This window comes from Phoxinus phoxinus (genome assembly GCF_949152265.1).
Source record: "Phoxinus phoxinus genome assembly, chromosome: 5".
In the NCBI taxonomy this organism is placed as follows: Eukaryota; Metazoa; Chordata; class Actinopteri; order Cypriniformes; family Leuciscidae; genus Phoxinus; species Phoxinus phoxinus.
Genome location: NC_136880.1, coordinates 43,368,575 through 43,390,593, shown reverse-complemented (window position 1 = coordinate 43,390,593; position 22,019 = coordinate 43,368,575). Strand labels below are relative to the sequence as shown.

The following is a 22,019-nucleotide window of genomic DNA, read 5'->3' as shown; positions in this document are numbered from 1 at the left end:
TGCGTGATATAAAGTCGCAGTTGTTATAAAGTCAGAATTGCGTGATATAAAGTCGCAATTGTTATAAAGTCAGAATTGCGTGATATAAAGTCGCAATTATGTTAGAAAGTCAGAATTGCGTGATATAAAGTCACAATTGTGTTATAAAGTCAGAATTGCGTGATATAAAGTCACAATTGTGTTATAAAGTCAGAATTGCGTGATATAAAATCGCAATTGTGTTATAAAGTCAGACTTGCGTGATATAAAGTCGCAATTGTTATGAAGTCAGAATTGCGTTATATCAAGTTGCAATTGTGTTATAAAGTCAGAATTGTGTTATAAAGTCGCAATTGTGTTATAAAGTCAGAATTGCGTGATATAAACATGCAATTCTAAAGAAAAAAGTCAGAATTGGGAGATTAAAACTCGCAATAATTTTTTATTCTGTGGCAGGAACAATCTTCCATAATAACGTGTCAGTGATTATCCTGTAACATTTTTATAAACATTTCACCTTTTTAATCAGTAGTTTATTTTCACTGGCCTTTGTGATGTGACAGTCTGTCATATTTAAAAAGCACATTACGCTATATTTCAACTTTCCAAATGTGAACTAGCAATACACAAAGTTATCAATATTCCTATTCAGCCTATGCTGCGTTAATAACTGTGCAACTTATTGGGTTGATGCTGTTCATGCAATATTAATAACTTGGTAACACTTTTACAATAAGATTATTAACATTAGTTAACTACCTGAACATGAACTAAGAATAAACAATACTTCTACAGCATTTATTAATCTTAGCTAATATTAATTTCAACATTTACTAATACATTATTCAAATCAAAGGTTGAATTTGTTAACATTAATTAATGCACTGTGAACTAACATGAACAAACAATGAACAGCTGTATTTTAATTAGCTAACGTTAACAAAGATGAATAAATACTGTAATAAATGTATTGCTCATTATTAGTTCATGTCAGATAATACATTAACTAATGAACCTTATTGTAAAGTGTTACCAATAATAACTTCAATTAATTGACTTTAAGGACATTGGTGTTATGCTACGCAGTTTATTGCCATATGCAAAACTCCTGGTTCAAACGCGCCGCTGAAGATTATCAACATATCAAATCATTCTATATTTATCGGAGATTATGTATTTCATACGTTACTAATGCGAACGCTCTGGCTCTCGTCGGTTCCCTCTCGGTAGCTTTGCTCCAGCCGCATTTTCTCCGGGTCCGTTTCACGGGTGCCACTGGGCGGGGTCTGTTTGAAAAGGGGCGGAGTCTGTTTAAAAAGGGGCGGGGTCTTCGTTTTCACCACTTTGTCGAAGTATGCGAGATCCGCCACGTATTTGCCCATGGCCGAGAGTGACACGATGGGCGGGAACTCGTATCCCCACAGGATCTCCTCGGGCAGGTATGAGGTGCGCACCTGACAGGTCGCCGATGTTGGTTCTACGGTGGAGATCATCATAACCAGCAGCTCAAAATCAGTCGGATCCGGTTCTGTCCATCCTCCACCTGAGGAGAGGAGACGACGCATCTCTGGGTCAGAATGAGTCGGAATTTCTTTTTTTCAGTATTCAGTTTTAAAGGAATAGTTCACATTAAAATGAAAATTACCCCATGATTGTTTGTATATATATGACTTTCTACTTTCAGACGAATACAATCGGAGTTATAGCCTATTAATAAACACCCTGACGCTTCTGAGCTTTATAATGGCAGTGAATTGCAACCAACAGTTGCAATTCGAAGCTCATAAAAGTGCATCTGTCCATCATAAAAGTGCATCTATCCATCATAAAAGTGCATCTGTCCATTATAAAAGTTCAATATGGATAGATGCACTTTTATGATGGACAGATGCACTTTTATGATGGACAGATGCACTTTTATGATGGACAGATGCACTTTTATGATGGATAGATGCACTTTATGATGGATAGATGCACTTTTATGATGGATAGATGCACTTTTATGATGGACAGATGCACTTTTATGATGGATAGATGCACTTTTATGATGGATAGATGCACTTTTATGATGGATAGATGCACTTTTATGATGGACAGATGCACTTTATGATGGATAGATGCACTTTTATGATGGATAGATGCACTTTTATGATGGATAGATGCACTTTTATGATGGATAGATGCACTTTTATGATGGACAGATGCACTTTATGATGGACAGATGCACTTTTATGATGGATAGATGCACTTTTATGATGGACAGATGCACTTTTATGATGGATAGATGCACTTTTATGATGGACAGATGCACTTTATGATGGATAGATGCACTTTTATGATGGATAGATGCACTTTTATGATGGACAGATGCACTTTTATGATGGATAGATGCACTTTTATGATGGATAGATGCACTTTTATGATGGACAGATGCACTTTATGATGGATAGATGCACTTTTATGATGGACAGATGCACTTTTATGATGGACAGATGCACTTTATGATGGATAGATGCACTTTTATGATGGACAGATGCACTTTATGATGGATAGATGCACTTTTATGATGGACAGATGCACTTTTATGATGGACAGATGCACTTTATGATGGATAGATGCACTTCAAAACAGAAACGGCAATTCACTGCCATTATAAAGTTTGGAAGAGTCAGGACATTTTTTTAATATAGCTCCAATTCGTCTGAAAGAAAGTCATATACACCTAGGATGACTTGAGGGTGAGTAAATCATGGGCTAATTTTCTTTTTAAAGTGAACTACTCCTTTAAGAAGTGTTTAAGCATCCATACTTTGGGATCATATAGGCAGGATGTAATGGAAAAATAGAATTTGGTTGAGCAGAAAGATAGATTTGTGTATCATTAGCATAACTGTGGAAATTAAAAACCATGACGCCAGATGATCTGACCAAAAGGAAGCATGTAGATCAAAAATAGAAGTGGACCCAGAACAGAACCTTGGGGTACTCCATGGGAAACTTGTGTTTATCAATGCCAATGAATTAGATTACCAACCATTAGTTTCTTTAACTTGAATAAAAGTAGTCATATGTATGTTAACACATTAAGTATTCTACATTTTAGTTTACCTGCCAAAAAAAAGTGTTATGTGCAGAATAATACACTTTTCCTTTTAAAACATGCACACATTCACTCTTATTTGTGCCTAAAAGAGAAAACGCAAAACGTTTCTTGCGTCGTCGTCATAATCCATGATTATGAATCGCATAAATCATGTAAATGATAGAATATTTCAATTCAAAATGATGAAATTTCATAAAGTTAGGTTTGCATTACTGTCGGTCGTAAAACAGATGTAAAAAAAAAAAATCAGACGTTTAGCTACTCGCATCTTTCCATGTCTCTTCCAATGTCTATGGTGGTTATAGACCCGCCGAGGGTTTCTGAAGTTTCTGTACATGTGACCCTGGACCACAAAACCAATCACATGGGTCAATTTTTTAGATCTGAAAGCTGAATAAATAATCTCTCCACTGATGTGTGGTTTGTTAGGATAGGACAATATTTGGTCGAGATACAACTATTGAAAATCTGGAATCTGAGGAGCAAAAAAATGTAAACATTGAGAAAATCTCCTTTAAAGTTGTGCATTTATGTTCACGATTGTGCTGCATTCACTCACAAAAATACATGTTTTATATATTTACGGTAGGAAATGTACTAAATATCTTCATGGAATCTTTACTTAATATCCTCATGATTTTTGGCATATAAGAAAAATGGATAATTTTGACCCATACAATGTATAGTTGGCTCTTGCCACAGATATACCCGTGCGGCCCGTGACTGGTTCTGTGGTCCAGGGTCACGTGTGGTGTTGTGTTGTGATCAGTACCCGTGTCGGCCCAGGCTCGCAGCGGGCTCTCGTCATCGATGGTGTGGTAGAAGGTGAGCGGGAGGATGAGGAACGGGCTCTCGCTCTCCGTGTCCACGCTGAAGCTCACGTTCTTCTGGTCCAAGCGCACCGTCTCTCCCTCCTTCGGCACACACGGCTGTAACAGCTTCCCCGTCACCTGGAGAAACATCACATCTGTCTGCAAAGGACTCTCAATATTCACTTCCAAGACCTAGTGAGCTGTCTTTTAATATGGTGTATTAATGCACTCTCAAAAATAAAGGTAATTTTTTGGCATTGATTGTTCCATGAGAACCAATAACATTCTCTTTACACTCTTATATTGGCATATATACAGCCATTACATATTTAACACAGTAATATCCTACACTAAACCTAAACTAATCTGGACAAACTATATATCATTTGAAAGCTTACAATCTCTAGTTTACATATTTGGTGACTTTCAAAATAAATGACAGAGGAGCCGTAATTTATCAATTTGCAGCAAGAATATGTTCATACTCCTGAGGCGAGTTCAGACCTTTATTTTGAAATAGTGATGAACATGAAAAATCATGAAAGAATGGTAGAAACCTCAGTTTGTTTTCATGCCAAGAGTTCAAAAGATAGCATCCATTCAATTCTTTTAGAAAAAAAGGTCTGAAAATGTTTTAAATATAAAGAAAATAATAATAGATTCAGCATTAGTGATGTGGCGGTGAGCTATAATGCACATACGTGATCTTCTGTGTTTCTTAGAGGTCGAATTAATTTCTAAATCTGCCAAACTTCCAACACTACTTCTGAATAGGATGTCTACTTCATAAATTGTATGTAAATTGTAAAAATAATGGTTCAGACTCAAACCACATATGGAGATGGAGGCGCCCTTATATGGGCAGTGATGTCCACTAGTGGAGAAGTGTGGTACTGCGCACAAACTACATCTCACTGAACGCTCATTTCAAGAGATATCAACCGAACATTTGAAACACAACTTGTTCAGATTTTTGTCTTTCATTTTTTTTGCATTTTTAGAGTCCTCGAGGTTTTGAAAATATATATTTTATATAAAATATGAATAATAAAATGTTTAACATTGTACAATTTTATAAACTCAAACTTCTATAACTTTTTTTTCCGTTTCACTTTCTTAATTTATTTCACTTCTACAAAAATCTGTCAAATGTCTTTTTTAAAACAAGACCAATCTTACATATATATTCCAAAGCATTCTTGAATTACAACCATTTAAGTTCCGAATGTGCATTTTCATGTCTATTAAATAAAAGGGTGCCGCTTAAAGGGCTAAAAGGTTATTTATTGGCATTAATGCTCCCATGAAGAACATTTAATATCCTTGGAATCTTTCCATTGCACTAGATTCTTTATAGAGGAGAAATGTTTGTTAGATTATTAAAATATTTAAAAATGGTTCTTTTAAAGAACTGATCATGCAATAGAAGAACCAAAAGGTGCCTTATATGAAAACCTTTATTTTTATTTGTAATATTGTGTGAAAGCAGTTCTTTGTGATGAATGCAATCTCAGCATGCATTGCAGAAATGAATGCAAAAAGAGAGAAATGTTCATTATAAATGTAATCTATTAAAAACTTAACAGTATAAACGCATTTAAATCAATATTTGTGAGTGCTGTATATGTTTATGCTTATTAGAATTCCTACGTGTAGCTTTTATTTTAACTTGTAAAAATGGCATCCAGAGTCCATGCAAATATGTAATCCAATTTCATTCTGTTCTGTGTTCTCTGGTTGTGTGAAAAATCTTTAGATAAATGAAACATTAGCTGGTGACCTTGATAAACCGTGATCATTCTCTCCTCCGGTTACCTGGCATCCCAGCAACAGACTTTTGCGCATGTTGGCAACTCGAATCATGAGACACGGTCGGCCGTCGTGATTGGCTATCACTGCGTGTTGACTGAAGCGAATCGTCCCACCACGTTTCTTCGGGCGAGCCACCTAAGAGAGAGAGAGAGAGAGAGAGTAACATGTAACAGGTGAACATAATCAAGCATGTCACAAACATATCTGGTTCATATCTAACCCCAAAATATACGTATTTAAATAATAAACATCTGGATGCACAACAAAACCGAGAACTGTGGGGTTAAATGTGCTTACTTGTGATGAAAATAATGTAAATGTGTCCAAAAATTATGTCTGGAGGGATTTTTGTTTTTAATGACCCTACAAGCTTGAAAAATAACTCTTTATGATTTCACTGTGAAGTAAGAGATGTTCCCGGAACAACATTCCTGTCTGCAAAATGTATTCCTAACCAGCATTGTGCGTCACTCCTTAACCTAAAGTAACGCATTACTTTTACTTTTTAAAGTTACTTTTTTGAATAAATTCCCATTTATTGACTGACAGCTCTTCTGTTCCCATGTTGAGACGAATCGATTTCCCATGATGGTTACTGTAGTTCTTAGCTTGAGTTATGTAATCAGATTACTCTTTCAAGTAACTAGTAAAGTAACGCATTACTTTTAAAAATTACAACAAAATATCTGAGTTACTTTCTCAAATAAGTAACACAAGTTACTTTGTTTTCCCATTTATTGACTGACAGCTCTCCTGTCCTCATGTTGAGACTAATGCAGTGCTGTGTGTGTGTGTGTGAGTGTGTGTGTGTGTGTGTGTGTGTGTGTGTGTGTGTGTGTGTGTGTGTGTGTGTGTGTGTGTGTGTGTGAGTGTGTGAGAGAGAGTGTGTGTGATAGAGAGAGAGAGTGTGTGTGTGTATGTGTGTGTGTGTGTTTGAGATAGAGAGAGTGTGTGTGTGTGTGTGTGTGATAGAGAGAGAGAGAGTGTGTGTGTGTGTGTGTGTGAGAGAGAGAGAGAGAGAGTGTGTGTGTGTGTGTGTGTGTGTGATAGAGAGAGAGAGAGAGTGTGTGTGTGTGATAGTGAGAGTGTGTGTGTGTGTGTGTGTGTGAGAGAGAGAGAGAGAGAGAGTGTGTGTGTGTGTGATAGTGAGAGAGAGAGAGAGAGAGTGTGTGTGTGTGTGTGTGATAGTGAGAGAGTGTGTGTGTGTGTGTGAGAGAGAGAGAGAGAGAGAGTGTGTGTGTGTGTGTGTGATAGTGAGAGAGAGAGAGTGTGTGTGTGTGTGAGAGAGAGAGTGTGTGTGTGTGTGTGTGATAGTGAGAGAGTGTGTGTGTGTGAGAGAGAGAGAGAGAGAGAGAGAGAGAGAGAGAGTGTGTGTGTGTGATAGTGAGAGAGAGAGAGAGAGTGTGTGTGTGTGAGAGAGAGAGTGTGTGTGTGTGTGTGATAGAGAGAGAGAGTGTGTGTGTGTGTGTGTGTGATAGTGAGAGAGTGTGTGTGTGTGTGTGAGAGAGAGAGAGAGAGAGTGTGTGTGTGTGTGATAGAGAGAGAGAGAGAGAGTGTGTGTGTGTGTGTGAGAGAGAGAGAGAGAGAGAGTGTGTGTGTGTGTGATAGAGAGAGAGAGAGAGAGTGTGTGTGTGTGTGTGTGTTACATGTGCATGTATTTGTCAGTTATTTGTCCTGTGTAATGACGTGTCTGTCCTCCAGGGGGCGACGGTGTTCTGTGTGTTTGTCTTGTTAGGAGCTGATTGCCGGCTCCTGTGGATCGTGTAGGTCTGGCATAAGAACACCAAGTGGCCAAATCTGTTCGACAGCGGTTCTTTGTGCGATTGGTTTTCCTTCTACCGTTTATATTCTTTTTGTAATAAATCCCCTATTGGACGAGCTGTGCTGTGATGATGTCCTCAATTGTGTTAAAGGATTAGTTATTAGGATTAGTAAAACTTTTGCTGATAATTTACTCACCCCGATGTCATCAAGATGTCCATGTCTTTCTTTCTTCAGTCGAACAGAAATGAAGGTTTTTAATGAACACATTTCTCCATATAATGGACGTCAATGGGCCCCAAACGGGTCAAGGTCCAGATGACAGTGTACACACGTAATACGCAGTTACGTTGAAAAGGTCACGCTTGACGAGTCAGTGTTTACAGATGTGCGGAAGGAGGACCATACACACATATTCAAATGTCTTTGTGTCAGTTTATCGTTTAAAATGCCCATCTCGTGTGTGTATCCTGGTGTTGGAATATTAAAAAGCCTAAAAGAAAATCTTCGTCAGGATAGAAATTTTTTACTTTTCATAGAAGCGTGACCTTTACAACATAACTGCGTATTAATGACGTCACGAACGCGCATCACAGAACAGAGCAAGGCGAGCGCTTGTGCTTATAAAACTTAAACTTGTTTATTTATTTGTGAAATGACGATGGTTTCGCTAGATAAGACCCGTATTCATCGTCTGGTGTCGTTTAAAGCCCGTTGAAGCGGCGCTGACACTGTCATCTGGACCTTGACCCGTTTGGGGCCCATTGACGTCCATTATATGGAGAAATGTGTTCATCAAAAACCTTCATTTCTTTTCGACTGAAGAAAGAAAGACATGGACATCTTGATGACATCGGGGTGAGGAAACTATCAGCAAAAGTTTTTTTAAAATGTGAACTAATCCTTTAAGTCTGCGGTCGTAACAGTGTCGGCGAGAGTTACCCTTTTATCCTAAACTTGACATCAAATGTAAACTTGTCCATCAAATCTGAATAGGAATTGATTGGAACGTTGTTCCAGGATCATCAAAAGATCTTGATTCGGATCTTGTCATTCTTCTTCTTGAGTGCAGGACGGCGTGTGTGTGTGTGTGTGTGTGTGAGTGAGTGAGTGAGAGAGAGTGTGTGTGTGCGTGTGTGTGTGTGTGTGTGTGTGTGCGCACCTTGGCGAGGAACGTGCCGGTGATGAAGATCTCCATGGCGGTGGTGATGAGCAGCTGGACGATGAGCAGGACGATGGCAGACGGACAGTCTTCAGTGATGCACCGGTAGCCGTAGCCGATGGTGGTCTGAGTCTCCAGCGAGAAGAGGAACGCGCCCGTCAGCGTCTGCATCTGCATCACACACACACTGTGGTTTGCTGGAGGATCGAACTCTACAGGACGACACAAGCACCTCATTAGATAGGGCTTCTGTTTCGCTGGAGTCATCTCTGGCTTTTTGTAATATAGATATGCGCGTTTGAATATGTGTGTGTGTGTGTGCGCCGGCGCGTCTTTCTCTACACAGTGACATCGGCAAATTACTTGTCAGGCCTGCATAATGCCGAAGTTTCAGTCGCTTCTGCGTATCCATGCGAACTGGAATCATTTTAATAATTTAAAATCATTGTGTGTGTGTGTGTGTTGTTGTCACGTCCAGGCGCAGGTCCTTCATCAAATCTGGAGTGTGTGTGTGTGTGTGTGTGTGTGTGTGTGTTGTTGTCACGTCCAGGCGCAGGTCCTTCATCAAATCTGGAGTGTGTGTGTGTGTGTGTGTGTGTGTGTGTGTGTTGTCGTCGCGTCCAGGCGCAGGTCCTTCATCAGATCTGGTGTGTGTGTGTGTTGTCGTCGCGTCCAGGCGCAGGTCCTTCATCAGATCTGGTGTGTGTGTGTGTTGTCTTCGCGTCCAGGCGCAGGTCCTTCATCAGATCTGGTGTGTGTGTGTGTGTGTGTTGTCGTCGCGTCCAGGCGCAGGTCCTTCATCAGATCTGGTGTGTGTGTGTGTTGTCTTCGCGTCCAGGCGCAGGTCCTTCATCAGATCTGGTGTGTGTGTGTGTGTGTGTTGTCGTCGCGTCCAGGCGCAGGTCCTTCATCAGATCTGGTGTGTGTGTGTGTGTGTGTGTTGTCGTCGCATCCAGGCGCAGGTCCTTCATCAGATCTGGTGTGTGTGTGTGTGTGTGTGTGTGTGTTGTCGTCGCGTCCAGGCGCAGGTCCTTCATCAGATCTGGTGTGTGTGTGTGTGTTGTCGTCGCATCCAGGCGCAGGTCCTTCATCAGATCTGGTGTGTGTGTGTGTGTTGTCGTCGCATCCAGGCGCAGGTCCTTCATCAGATCTGGTGTGTGTGTGTGTGTTGTCGTCGCATCCAGGCACAGGTCCTTGATCAGATCAGGTGTGTGTGTGTGTGTGTGTGTTGTCGACGCATCCAGGCGCAGGTCCTTCATCAGATCTGGTGTGTGTGTGTGTGTGTGTGTTGTCGTCGCATCCAGGCGCAGGTCCTTCATCAGATCTGGTGTGTGTGTGTGTGTTGTCGTCGCATCCAGGCGCAGGTCCTTCATCAGATCTGGTGTGTGTGTGTGTGTGTGTTGTCGTCGCGTCCAGGCGCAGGTCCTTCATCAGATCTGGTGTGTGTGTGTTGTCGTCGCGTCCAGGCGCAGGTCCTTCATCAGATCTGGTGTGTGTGTGTGTGTGTGTGTGTGTGTGTGTGTGTGTTGTCGTCGCGTCCAGGCACAGGTCCTTCATCAGATCTGGTGTGTGTGTGTGTGTGTGTGTGTGTGTGTGTGTGTGTGTGTGTGTGTGTGTGTGTGTGTGTGTGTGTGTGTGTGTGTGTGTGTGTGTGTGTGTTTTAACCCTAACCCTTTTACCTCACACACACACGCACTGAACATTTCAAAAACTTTTAGCCTTTTATGTTCAAACCGGAGTCAGACAAAGATGGAGAGACTCCAGAAGAACAACAACATGTAGAAGAACAGGACATTTCTGAATGGTTAGTTGATGAGTTTATGTAGATTATGTGTAGATATCTTCTAGTCATTGATTAGCATATTCTGTCTTGATAATCTATAAATCGTGTTCAGGGGGCGGGGTTTATGTAAATTCTAGGGTTGGTGATGTCACTAAACCGGAGGAATGTCGTGTAGTTCCTTCCAGCCGTTTGTTGTCTTCCTTAAAAAACGATTTCTATAAAAGGAAAAATCTCCTTTTGCTTTGAACTTTGAGCGTTGTAACTTTGCAGATGTTGTTTATGATCAAACAGCAACATTACACACTAACTTTAGAAAAGGCAAATCACAATCAAACACCCCTTTAATTGTATAACACACTCTTACCCAGCAGGTCTCCGTGCACCAAAGCCAGCAAGTACCACAGCAGTCCGAAGGCGAACCAGGTGCCCACAAACGTGCCGCTGAACAGGATCAGTTTGTACCTCCACTGCATGTCCACAAAGGTCGTCCAGGGGTCACGCAGGTACAGAGCGCCACGCCCACTCACGTGCTCGATGCGCACGTTGCTCCGCCCATCCTTGGATAAGACCCGCCTCCTGCGTGTCACCTGACTCCCAGGCCCCGCCCCTCCGAGCAGAGGCTTCAGAACATCTGTCTGAGTCTGGGAGTGGCAGATCTTCTGAGGGGCGGGGCCATGAGAAGAAATGGGCGTGGCCGACGTCATCTAGAGAAGAAAGAAACTATGTTCATTCACATTTATGCATTTTGCAGACGCTTTTGAGTTTTTAAAGTTCTGAGGTGAAAATCAAGGTTTTAATGTTGTTTATGTGTCTATGTGGTGTTTTTTAATACGCTTTAATATGTGTAAGTTCATAAGTGGACAGCATTGCTGAGTATTTTCTGCTTAAAACTGCAGTGAACCAAAGACAGTCTCAAAAACACTGAAATCGCTGGTGTTTCTGACGTCACACACTACCTTGTAACCAATCAGATCAACGTGTGATCGTCAACCAGTGGATCTCTGAGCTGAGTGAGTGAGTGGAGGCGGGGCTCATTTGCGTATTCATACAACTGTGTAACCAATCAGTTCAACGTGTGATCGCCAACCAGTGGATCTCTGAGCTGAGTGAGTGAGTGGAGGCGGGGCTCATTTGCATATTCATAGAACCGCGAATACTAAATGAGGCAAGGGTGTTGAGTTACATTCAAGATATTTAAGGCATGAAGATTTATTTTTCAAGGAAAAAACGCTTAATGTTATTTTGGTGATCAAGGATGAGTTTTAAGGGATAAAATTATAGACTACCAGGGGATTTTAAGGCTTTAAATGAAGAGACAAACAGTTGCGATACTTCTATCAGCGCGTGTGCATTGACTGCTATAGGGCCCTATTGTAATGTTTTGAAACGCAAGTATCAAACGCGACTTTGTGGGCGGTTTTCCCGACGCAAATCTAAAATGTGTTGGTCTGAAGTCACTTCATTACTCATAGGTGTGGTTTGGGCGTAACGTGAAATAAACCAATCAGAGCGTCCTCTCACATTTCCCTTTAAGAGCCGGCGCGCTTGTTTCACGGCGGATCGCTATTATAACGGCGGATTGCTATTATAACGGCGGATTGCTATTATAACGGCGGATCGCTATTATAACGGCGGATTGCTATTATAACGGCGGATTGCTATTATAACGGCGGATTGCTATTATAACGGCAGATTGCTATTATAACGGCGGATTGCTATTATAACGGCGGATCGCTATTATAACGGCGGATCGCTATTATAACGGCGGATTGCTATTATAACGGCGGATTGCTATTATAACGGCGGATCGCTATTATAACGGCGGATTGCTATTATAACGGCGGATTGCTATTATAACGGCGGATCGCTATTATAACGGCGGATTGCTATTATATCGGCGGATCGCTATTATAACGGCGGATCGCTATTATAACGGCGGATTGCTATTATAACGGCGGATCGCTATTATAACGGCGGATCGCTATTATAACGGCGGATCGCTATTATAACGGCGGATCGCTATTATAACAGCGGATTGCTATTATAACGGTGGATTGCTATTATAACGGTGGATTGCTATTATAACGGCGGATTGCTATTATAACGGTGGATCGCTATTATAACGGCGGATTGCTATTATAATGGCGGATCGCTATTATAACGGCGGATCGCTATTATAACGGCGGATTGCTATTATAACGGCGGATCGCTATTATAACGGCGGATTGCTATTATAACGTCGGATCGCTATTATAACGGCGGATCGCTATTATAACGGCGGATCGCTATTATAACAGCGGATCGCTATTATAACGGCGGATTGCTATTATAACGGCGGATTGCTATTATAACGGCGGATTGCTATTATAACGGCGGATGGCTATTATAACGGCGGATCGCTATTATAACGGCGGATTGCTATTATAACGGCGGATCGCTATTATAACGGCGGATCGCTATTATAACGGCGGATCGCTATTATAACGGCGGATCGCTATTATAACGGCGGATTGCTATTATAACGGCGGATTGCTATTATAACGGCGGATTGCTATTATAACGGCGGATGGCTATTATAACGTCGGATCGCTATTATAACGGCGGATTGCTATTATAACGGCGGATTGCTATTATAACGGCGGATCATCGCTATTATAACGGCGGATCGCTATTATAACGGCGGATTGCTATTATAACGGCGGATTGCTATTATAACGGCGGATTGCTATTATAACGGCGGATTGCTATTATAACGGCGGATTGCTATTATAACGTCGGATCGCTATTATAACGGCGGATCGCTATTATAACGGCGGATCGCTAATATAACGGCGGATCGCTATTATAACGGCGGATCGCTATTATAACGGCGGATCGCTATTATAACGGCGGATTGCTATTATAACGGCGGATTGCTATTATAACGGCGGATCGCTATTATAACGGCGGATCGCTATTATAACAGCGGATTGCTATTATAACGGTGGATTGCTATTATAACGGTGGATTGCTATTATAACGGCGGATTGCTATTATAACGGTGGATCGCTATTATAACGGCGGATTGCTATTATAATGGCGGATCGCTATTATAACGGCGGATCGCTATTATAACGGCGGATTGCTATTATAACGGCGGATCGCTATTATAACGGCGGATTGCTATTATAACGTCGGATCGCTATTATAACGGCGGATCGCTATTATAACGGCGGATCGCTATTATAACAGCGGATCGCTATTATAACGGCGGATCGCTATTATAACGGCGGATTGCTATTATAACGGCGGATTGCTATTATAACGGCGGATGGCTATTATAACGGCGGATCGCTATTATAACGGCGGATTGCTATTATAACGGCGGATCGCTATTATAACGGCGGATCGCTATTATAACGGCGGATCGCTATTATAACAGCGGATCGCTATTATAACGGCGGATTGCTATTATAACGGCGGATTGCTATTATAACGGCGGATTGCTATTATAACGGCGGATGGCTATTATAACGTCGGATCGCTATTATAACGGCGGATTGCTATTATAACGGCGGATTGCTATTATAACGGCGGATCATCGCTATTATAACGGCGGATCGCTATTATAACGGCGGATTGCTATTATAACGGCGGATTGCTATTATAACGGCGGATTGCTATTATAACGGCGGATTGCTATTATAACGGCGGATTGCTATTATAACGTCGGATCGCTATTATAACGGCGGATCGCTATTATAACGGCGGATCGCTATTATAACGGCGGATCGCTATTATAACGGCGGATTGCTATTATAATGGCGGATCGCTATTATAACGGCGGATCGCTATTATAACGGCGGATCGCTATTATAACGGCGGATCGCTATTATAACGGCGGATTGCTATTATAACGGCGGATTGCTATTATAACGGCGGATCGCTATTATAACGGCGGATTGCTATTATAACGGCGGATCGCTATTATAACGGCGGATCGCTATTATAACGGCGGATCGCTATTATAACGGCGGATCGCTATTATAACGGCGGATCGCTATTATAACGGCGGATCGCTATTATAACGGCGGATTGCTATTATAACGGCGGATTGCTATTATAACGGCGGATGGCTATTATAACGGCGGATTGCTATTATAACGGCGGATCGCTATTATAACGGCGGATTGCTATTATAACGGCGGATTGCTATTATAACGGTGGATTGCTATTATAACGGCGGATCGCTATTATAACGGCGGATCGCTATTATAACGGCGGATTGCTATTATAACGGCGGATTGCTATTATAACGGTGGATTGCTATTATAACGGCGGATTGCTATTATAACGGCGGATCGCTATTATAACGGCGGATCGCTATTATAACGGCGGATCGCTATTATAACGGCGGATCGCTATTATAACGGCGGATTGCTATTATAACGGCGGATCGCTATTATAACGGCGGATTGCTATTATAACGGCGGATCGCTATTATAACGGCGGATTGCTATTATAACGGCGGATCGCTATTATAACGGCGGATTGCTATTATAACGGCGGATCGCTATTATAACGGCGGATCGCTATTATAACGGCGGATTGCTATTATAACGGCGGATCGCTATTATAACGGCGGATCGCTATTATAACGGCGGATCGCTATTATAACGGCGGATCGCTATTATAACGGCGGATCGCTATTATAACGGCGGATCGCTATTATAACGGCGGATCGCTATTATAACGGCGGATCGCTATTATAACGGCGGATCGCTATTATAACGGCGGATCGCTATTATAACGGCGGATCGCTATTATAACGGCGGATCGCTATTATAACGGCGGATCGCTATTATAACGGCGGATCGCTATTATAACGGCGGATTGCTATTATAACGGCGGATCGCTATTATAACGGCGGATTGCTATTATAACGGCGGATTGCTATTATAACGGCGGATCGCTATTATAACGGCGGATCGCTATTATAACGGCGGATCGCTATTATAACGGCGGATCGCTATTATAACGGCGGATCGCTATTATAACGGCGGATCGCTATTATAACGGCGGATCGCTATTATAACGGCGGATCGCTATTATAACGTCGGATCGCTATTATAACGTCGGATCGCTATTATAACGGCGGATCGCTATTATAACGGCGGATCGCTATTATAACGGCGGATCGCTATTATAACGGCGGATCGCTATTATAACGGCGGATTGCTATTATAACGGCGGATCGCTATTATAACGGCGGATTGCTATTATAACGGCGGATCGCTATTATAACGGCGGATTGCTATTATAACGGCGGATTGCTATTATAACGGCGGATCGCTATTATAACGGCGGATCGCTATTATAACGGCGGATTGCTATTATAACGGCGGATCGCTATTATAACGGCGGATCGCTATTATAACGGCGGATCGCTATTATAACGGCGGATCGCTATTATAATGGCGGATTGCTATTATAACGGCGGATCGCTATTATAACGGCGGATCGCTATTATAACGGCGGATTGCTATTATAACGGCGGATTGCTATTATAACGGCGGATCGCTATTATAACGGCGGATCGCTATTATAACGGCGGATTGCTATTATAACGGCGGATTGCTATTATAACGGCGGATTGCTATTATAACGGCGGATTGCTATTATAACGGCGGATCGCTATTATAACGGCGGATTGCTATTATAATGGCGGATTGCTATTATAACGGCGGATCGCTATTATAACGGCGGATCGCTATTATAACGGCGGATCGCTATTATAACGGCGGATTGCTATTATAACGGCGGATCGCTATTATAACGGCGGATTGCTATTATAATGGCGGATTGCTATTATAACGGCGGATCGCTATTATAACGGCGGATTGCTATTATAATGGCGGATCGCTATTATAACGGCGGATTGCTATTATAATGGCGGATTGCTATTATAACGGCGGATCGCTATTATAACGGCGGATCGCTATTATAACGGCGGATTGCTATTATAACGGCGGATCGCTATTATAACGGCGGATCGCTATTATAACGGCGGATTGCTATTATAACGGCGGATTGCTATTATAACGGCGGATCGCTATTATAATGGCGGATCGCTATTATAACGGCGGATTGCTATTATAACGGCGGATTGCTATTATAACGGCGGATCGCTATTATAACGGCGGATCGCTATTATAACGGCGGATTGCTATTATAACGGCGGATTGCTATTATAACGGCGGATCGCTATTATAACGGCGGATCGCTATTATAACGGCGGATTGCTATTATAACGGCGGATCGCTATTATAACGGTGGATTGCTATTATAACGGCGGATCGCTATTATAAGAGAAGTACACAGAGAAGTGACATTGTATGAGGATGATGGAGAAACACACACATTAGCTTCGGTTAAACAGGCGTATAATAATTTGGGTAAATGTGTAATCTAGATTTATGCCTATTTTTTCACATCTTCACGGACACAACAATGATTTCTCTCGTGTGGTAATATTTTCCTTGTAATAATGTATGATTTGCAAAAATTAAAACTGCTGCGTCTGTTTATATTAGAGAATCAAAGTGTGTGTGTTGTTCACACGCTACATAATGGCCAAGCACGCGCCCTTAAAATAGCATATGACTAACGCGCGGCGCCGCTGTCGCCGAGTTGTTTTCTGGAACTGCAGAATATCACCAGGGAACGTTTGCGCCGGAACACACTCCTCTTTACACTGAACCGCCCCCCCGAGCACAAGTTCATTCCCTAATTTACCGACGTGCGTCTGTGGAGGGAAGAGTCGCTGTGCGCGGGTGCAGAATAGCAATGATACATGCGGCGGTGTACAAACTCAATTGCGCTGGGTGCAAGATACGGCCCATAGGCTTGAAATACAAATATGCACATTTTAAATTCAGCTCACTTGTTTTTCTGCTGTACATTTTGTCTAGTGGTTCATATTTCAGACCGCAGGGAGAAGCTCATTGAACACAGTTTATCTGATTAATCAGGAGATTATTTTACATGCGAGAGACTTTCAACAAATGAAGGCGTTTGAAAGGAATCCAGACGCTCTGTTCGGCAACGTCTCGCCCGGTTAAACTCATCCCATTAGATATCAAATATAGCAAGTAGACGCTTCAGGATTTGATCTATGCACTAATGTGACTTTCTTCATGGATTAAAGGGGCAATATGTATCTTTTTAGGTATTTTATTATCTAAAATCAGTGAAATCTCAATGCGTGATGTATGAAGTCTCACAGGTGTAGCGAGTCGCATTGACTATCAACATCTTCCACAAACAAACTCAGAACGGGCATCTTTACCACAAATGTTCGCTTTAATTAATGGCAGTTTTTGTCCGAATGCGTTTTGTTTGCACTGTAGATGCATTTATGTTCAATAGCCTACAACAAAGTCTCTATTCAGTGTTTCAGCAGAACACTTATATAACCGCATTAATTATATTCAGTGTTGTTATGTAATCTGATGGATCCCCGGTCCTTTCACATACATCATCTGATCTTTCCTTCCTCTTTATGAATGTACCAGTTGCTACACTGTAAAATATATATATATGAAGATTATTGAAGTGCATTTTACACACACACAAAAAAAAATCCTATTTCAGAATTTCATTTTTAATTTAGTGTTGCTCTGTTTCTTTGTCATTGATGGCTAGCGACATGCTTAGAACTTGCTGGCAACATGCTAATTCATGCTAGCAACATGCTTAATCATAATAGCAATGTACAACATGCTAATTCATGCAAGCAACATGCTTAATCATGATAGGAATGTGCTACAACATGCTAATTAATGCTAGCAACATGCTTAATCATGATAGCAATGTGCTACAACATGCTAATTCATGTTAGCAACGTTTAAACATGTTAATTCATGTTAGCAACATGGTAAATCAGGCTACCAACATGGTAAATCATGCTAGTAACATGCTAATTCATGTTAGCAATGTTAAAACATGCCAGCAAAATGCTAATGCTAACAACATGATAAAACGTTGTAAACATGTTTAATCATAATAGCAACATGTGTTAAAACATGCTAATTCATGCTAGCAATGTTAAAACATGATAACATGTTTATTCATGCTAGCAACATATTAAATCATACTAATTAAGGCTAGTAACATGCTAATTGATGTTAGCAATATGCTGAAACACGCAATTAAAATGCTAATTAACGTTAACAACATGATAAAAAAAATGCTTGCAGCATGTTTAATCATAATAGCAACGTGGTAGAAACATGTTAATTCATGCTACATCATGCTTAATAATGATAGCAATATTTTAAAACATGCGAACAACATGCCAATTCGTGATAGCAATGTGTTAAAACATGTTAATTCATGCTAACAACATGGTAAAATATGTTAGCAACATTCTAGTTCATGCTAGCAATATGCTTAATCATGGTAGCAAATGTGTTAAAACATGCCATCAACATGCTAATTCATGCTAGCAGTATGTTAAATCATTCTAGCAATATGTTAATTCATGCTAAGAACATGATAAAACATGCTAGAAACATGTTTAATCATAATAGCAACATGTACCAACTCATGCTAGCAACATGCTTAATCATGATAGCAATGTGCTAAACATGCTAATAACATGTTAATTCATGTTAGTAACATGCTAAGTCATGCTAGAAATGTGGTAATTCACATTAGCAACATGTTTAATCATAATAGCAACGTGCCAAATCATGCTAGAAACATGCTAATTCATGTTAGCAACATGCTTAATCATGATAGCAATGTGTTAAAACATGCTAATAGCATGCTAATTAATGCTAACCATGTAGTAAAACATGCTAACAATGTGTTAATTAATGCTAGCAACATCCTGAAACATGATTGAAGTATATTGAATCATGGTAATAACATGCAAATTCATGTTAATTCATGCTAGCAGCATGCTAAGTCATGTTAGCAAACATGCTCATTCATAATAACAAAATATTGAAACATACTAGCAACATGTTACATCATTTTAGAAATGTGGTAAAATATGTTAACAACGTGTTAAATTGTGTTAGCAAAGTGCTAATTCATGTTAAAACATCATTGGCTACTGGCAAAGTGTTAAAAAATGATGTTACTGTAGCAGCATGTTAGAAATTTGGTAAGACATGTAAGTAACATGCTAATTAATGTTAGCAAAATGCTAATTAATGTTAGCAAAATGCTAATTAATGTTAGCAAAATGCTAATTAATGTTAGCAAAATGCTAATTAATGTTAGCAAAATGCTAATTAATGTTAGCAAAATGCTAATTAATGTTAGCAAAATGTTAATTAATGTTAGCAAAATGCTAATTAATGTTAGCAAAATGTTCATTAATGTTAGCAAAATGCTAATTAATGTTAGCAAAATGCTAATTTATGATAGCAATGTACTAAAACATGCTTCAAACATGCAAGCCATTAAACTTATGACATTTTCTAGGAATTTTGGCATGAAAAATTGCACAATTTGTTTTTTTTACTCATTTGCATTTTGCATTTAGACATTTTTTAAACTAATACAAAAGGACAAAATACAAAACAAAATGACTAAAATAAAATTTAAAATGGAAAATATTAAATAAATGGAAAATATATGAAAATATATGTATAAATATATAAAGTAGATGGAAAATATTACATGAAAATATTTTTTTCAGTGTACACTCAAACTGTTCATATATATATTCCAGGAGAATAAAAATAAACAAACAGTGATATATAGCCCCATTGCTTATAGCCCCATTATGCTTAAAGTTACCATCCTGAGGCGTTTGATACTTTAGTTTACATTTCTCCTTATCAACACTTCCCATTTCTCTCTCTCTCTCTCTCTCTCCCTCTCTCTCTCTCTCTCTCTCTCTCTCTCTCTCTCTCTCTCTCTCTCTCTCTCTCTCTCCCCCTCTCTCTCTCTCTCTCGTACAAAGGAACGTATTGTTTGAAACACTAACCAACAGGACAAAACCGACCACTGACAAACATATCTTTGTGTGTGTGTGTGTGTGTGTGTGTGTGCACTCATCAGTATTCAAAGTGGATAACGATCCCCCCTCCACAAATCTCAAAGCTACAGTCTCAACTTTACAAATTCTCACTTTCTTTCTTTCTTTCTTTCTTGCACATTATTGCATACACACACACACACACACACACACACACACACACACACACAGACAGAGTTTAACTCAGGAAAAGCTATCTTGGACTCTTTTGGTAAGTTTTCACACAGATTTTTGCCAACACAAATATCTAAACATTCATAAATCAAGACACATTTACTGGAGAAGAAGCAAAATGACTAAAAATATTGTCTCGTTTTCTGCAAAAATGCTTTAAAAAGAAGTGATTTTGTGCTTGAAACAAACTTAATTTTAAAATAATCTTAATTCAAAGGGAAAACAAGTTTCTGTTTCTCCGTTGGCATCTTTTAGACACAAACACTTCATTTTGATAAATTTTTTTACATAATATCTTAAGTAATTTTTCTTCTCCAGTAAATGTATCTGGATTTATGAATGTTTAGATATTTGTGCTAGAAAACAAGACAGAAAGAACATCATTTTTAATGCAGTATAATATTTTCCTAACCTTAACCCTTCCTCATCTGGCAGAGTTGCATAAGCTCATGCGTTAGTTTCCCAGAACATGATACAAATCATCAGATGTTGCAAAGATGTATCATCTTCATATTGTTGCTTATGTAGCAATAAATGCCCGACAAAATGTTTCTGTGTTAGAAGTAGAAACACAACTGTGTGTGTCTTACCTTACACGGCAGCGGTAACACACACACACACACACACACACTCAGGTGTTCAGCTGCAATAGAGATTCGGCGTTGACATCTGATCAGGTTTGCTGATCTCAGCTACATGTTGATACTCCATATGAAATTATGAAAATAATGTTAACTTTAGTAAACACAAGCTCTTTAGATGGACCGAATCTCGTGCACATCTCGCTTTTATAAACTGGCTTCTCTCTCTCTCTCTCTCTCTCTCTCTCTCTCTCTCTCTCTCTCTCTCTCTCTCTCTCTCTCTCTCTCTCTCTCTCTCTCTCTCTCTTCATTCATCAACCTCTTTGTTCTGCTAAATCTAAAACAATTGTACACAGGATTTTGCTCTGCTGTTATTTTGTAATTATTACAGGTCTGCATGCAATTATGAATCTACAATGAATAAGCATACTTTAAAAAAGTTATTATTTTTAAATGAATCATTAAATTGAACTAAATACTACTACTAATAATAATAATAATAATACATTTTATTTATATCGCACTTTGTTAAAATGAAGATTTAAATGATTCGCAAAATATAAACCACTGAGACACATTTTACATTATGCATATATTTTTTTTAAACAAAAATCTTTAAACCTCTATGTATATATTTATAAAAAACTTTAATTGATTTTGATTCTTGATGTTGATAGAAAAAAAAAAAGTTATGGATATTATGCATTAACAACCAAGTATTACAAGTATGTAAGATCCAAGTGGTGTTATTTATATTTTAAACAATTAACATATTCTGTAATTAATATTTGTATGACTTGAGTTGTGAATAAGAACAGT

The 22,019-nt window shown here is 39.9% G+C and overlaps 1 protein-coding gene across 1 annotated transcript in view; it reads right to left on the bottom strand.

Annotated features, from left to right (window-relative positions):
- The window catches only part of kcnj10b (potassium inwardly rectifying channel subfamily J member 10b), a 21,765-nt gene extending 277 nt beyond the window's left edge, over positions 1 to 21,488 (bottom strand). Inside the window, exons 1-6 of the mRNA XM_079612954.1 lie at positions 21,210 to 21,488; positions 10,777 to 11,116; positions 8,630 to 8,841; positions 5,710 to 5,841; positions 3,855 to 4,032; positions 1 to 1,522 (exon numbers count right to left, since the gene is read on the bottom strand). The exon at positions 1 to 1,522 is cut by the window's left edge and continues 277 nt beyond it. Of these exons, the coding sequence (XP_079469080.1) occupies positions 1,158 to 1,522; positions 3,855 to 4,032; positions 5,710 to 5,841; positions 8,630 to 8,841; positions 10,777 to 11,116 (1,227 nt within the window). The 5' untranslated portion in view covers positions 21,210 to 21,488 and the 3' untranslated portion in view covers positions 1 to 1,157. The remainder of the gene's footprint in view (positions 1,523 to 3,854; positions 4,033 to 5,709; positions 5,842 to 8,629; positions 8,842 to 10,776; positions 11,117 to 21,209) is intronic.
- Between the last annotated feature and the right edge of the window lie 531 nt (positions 21,489 to 22,019).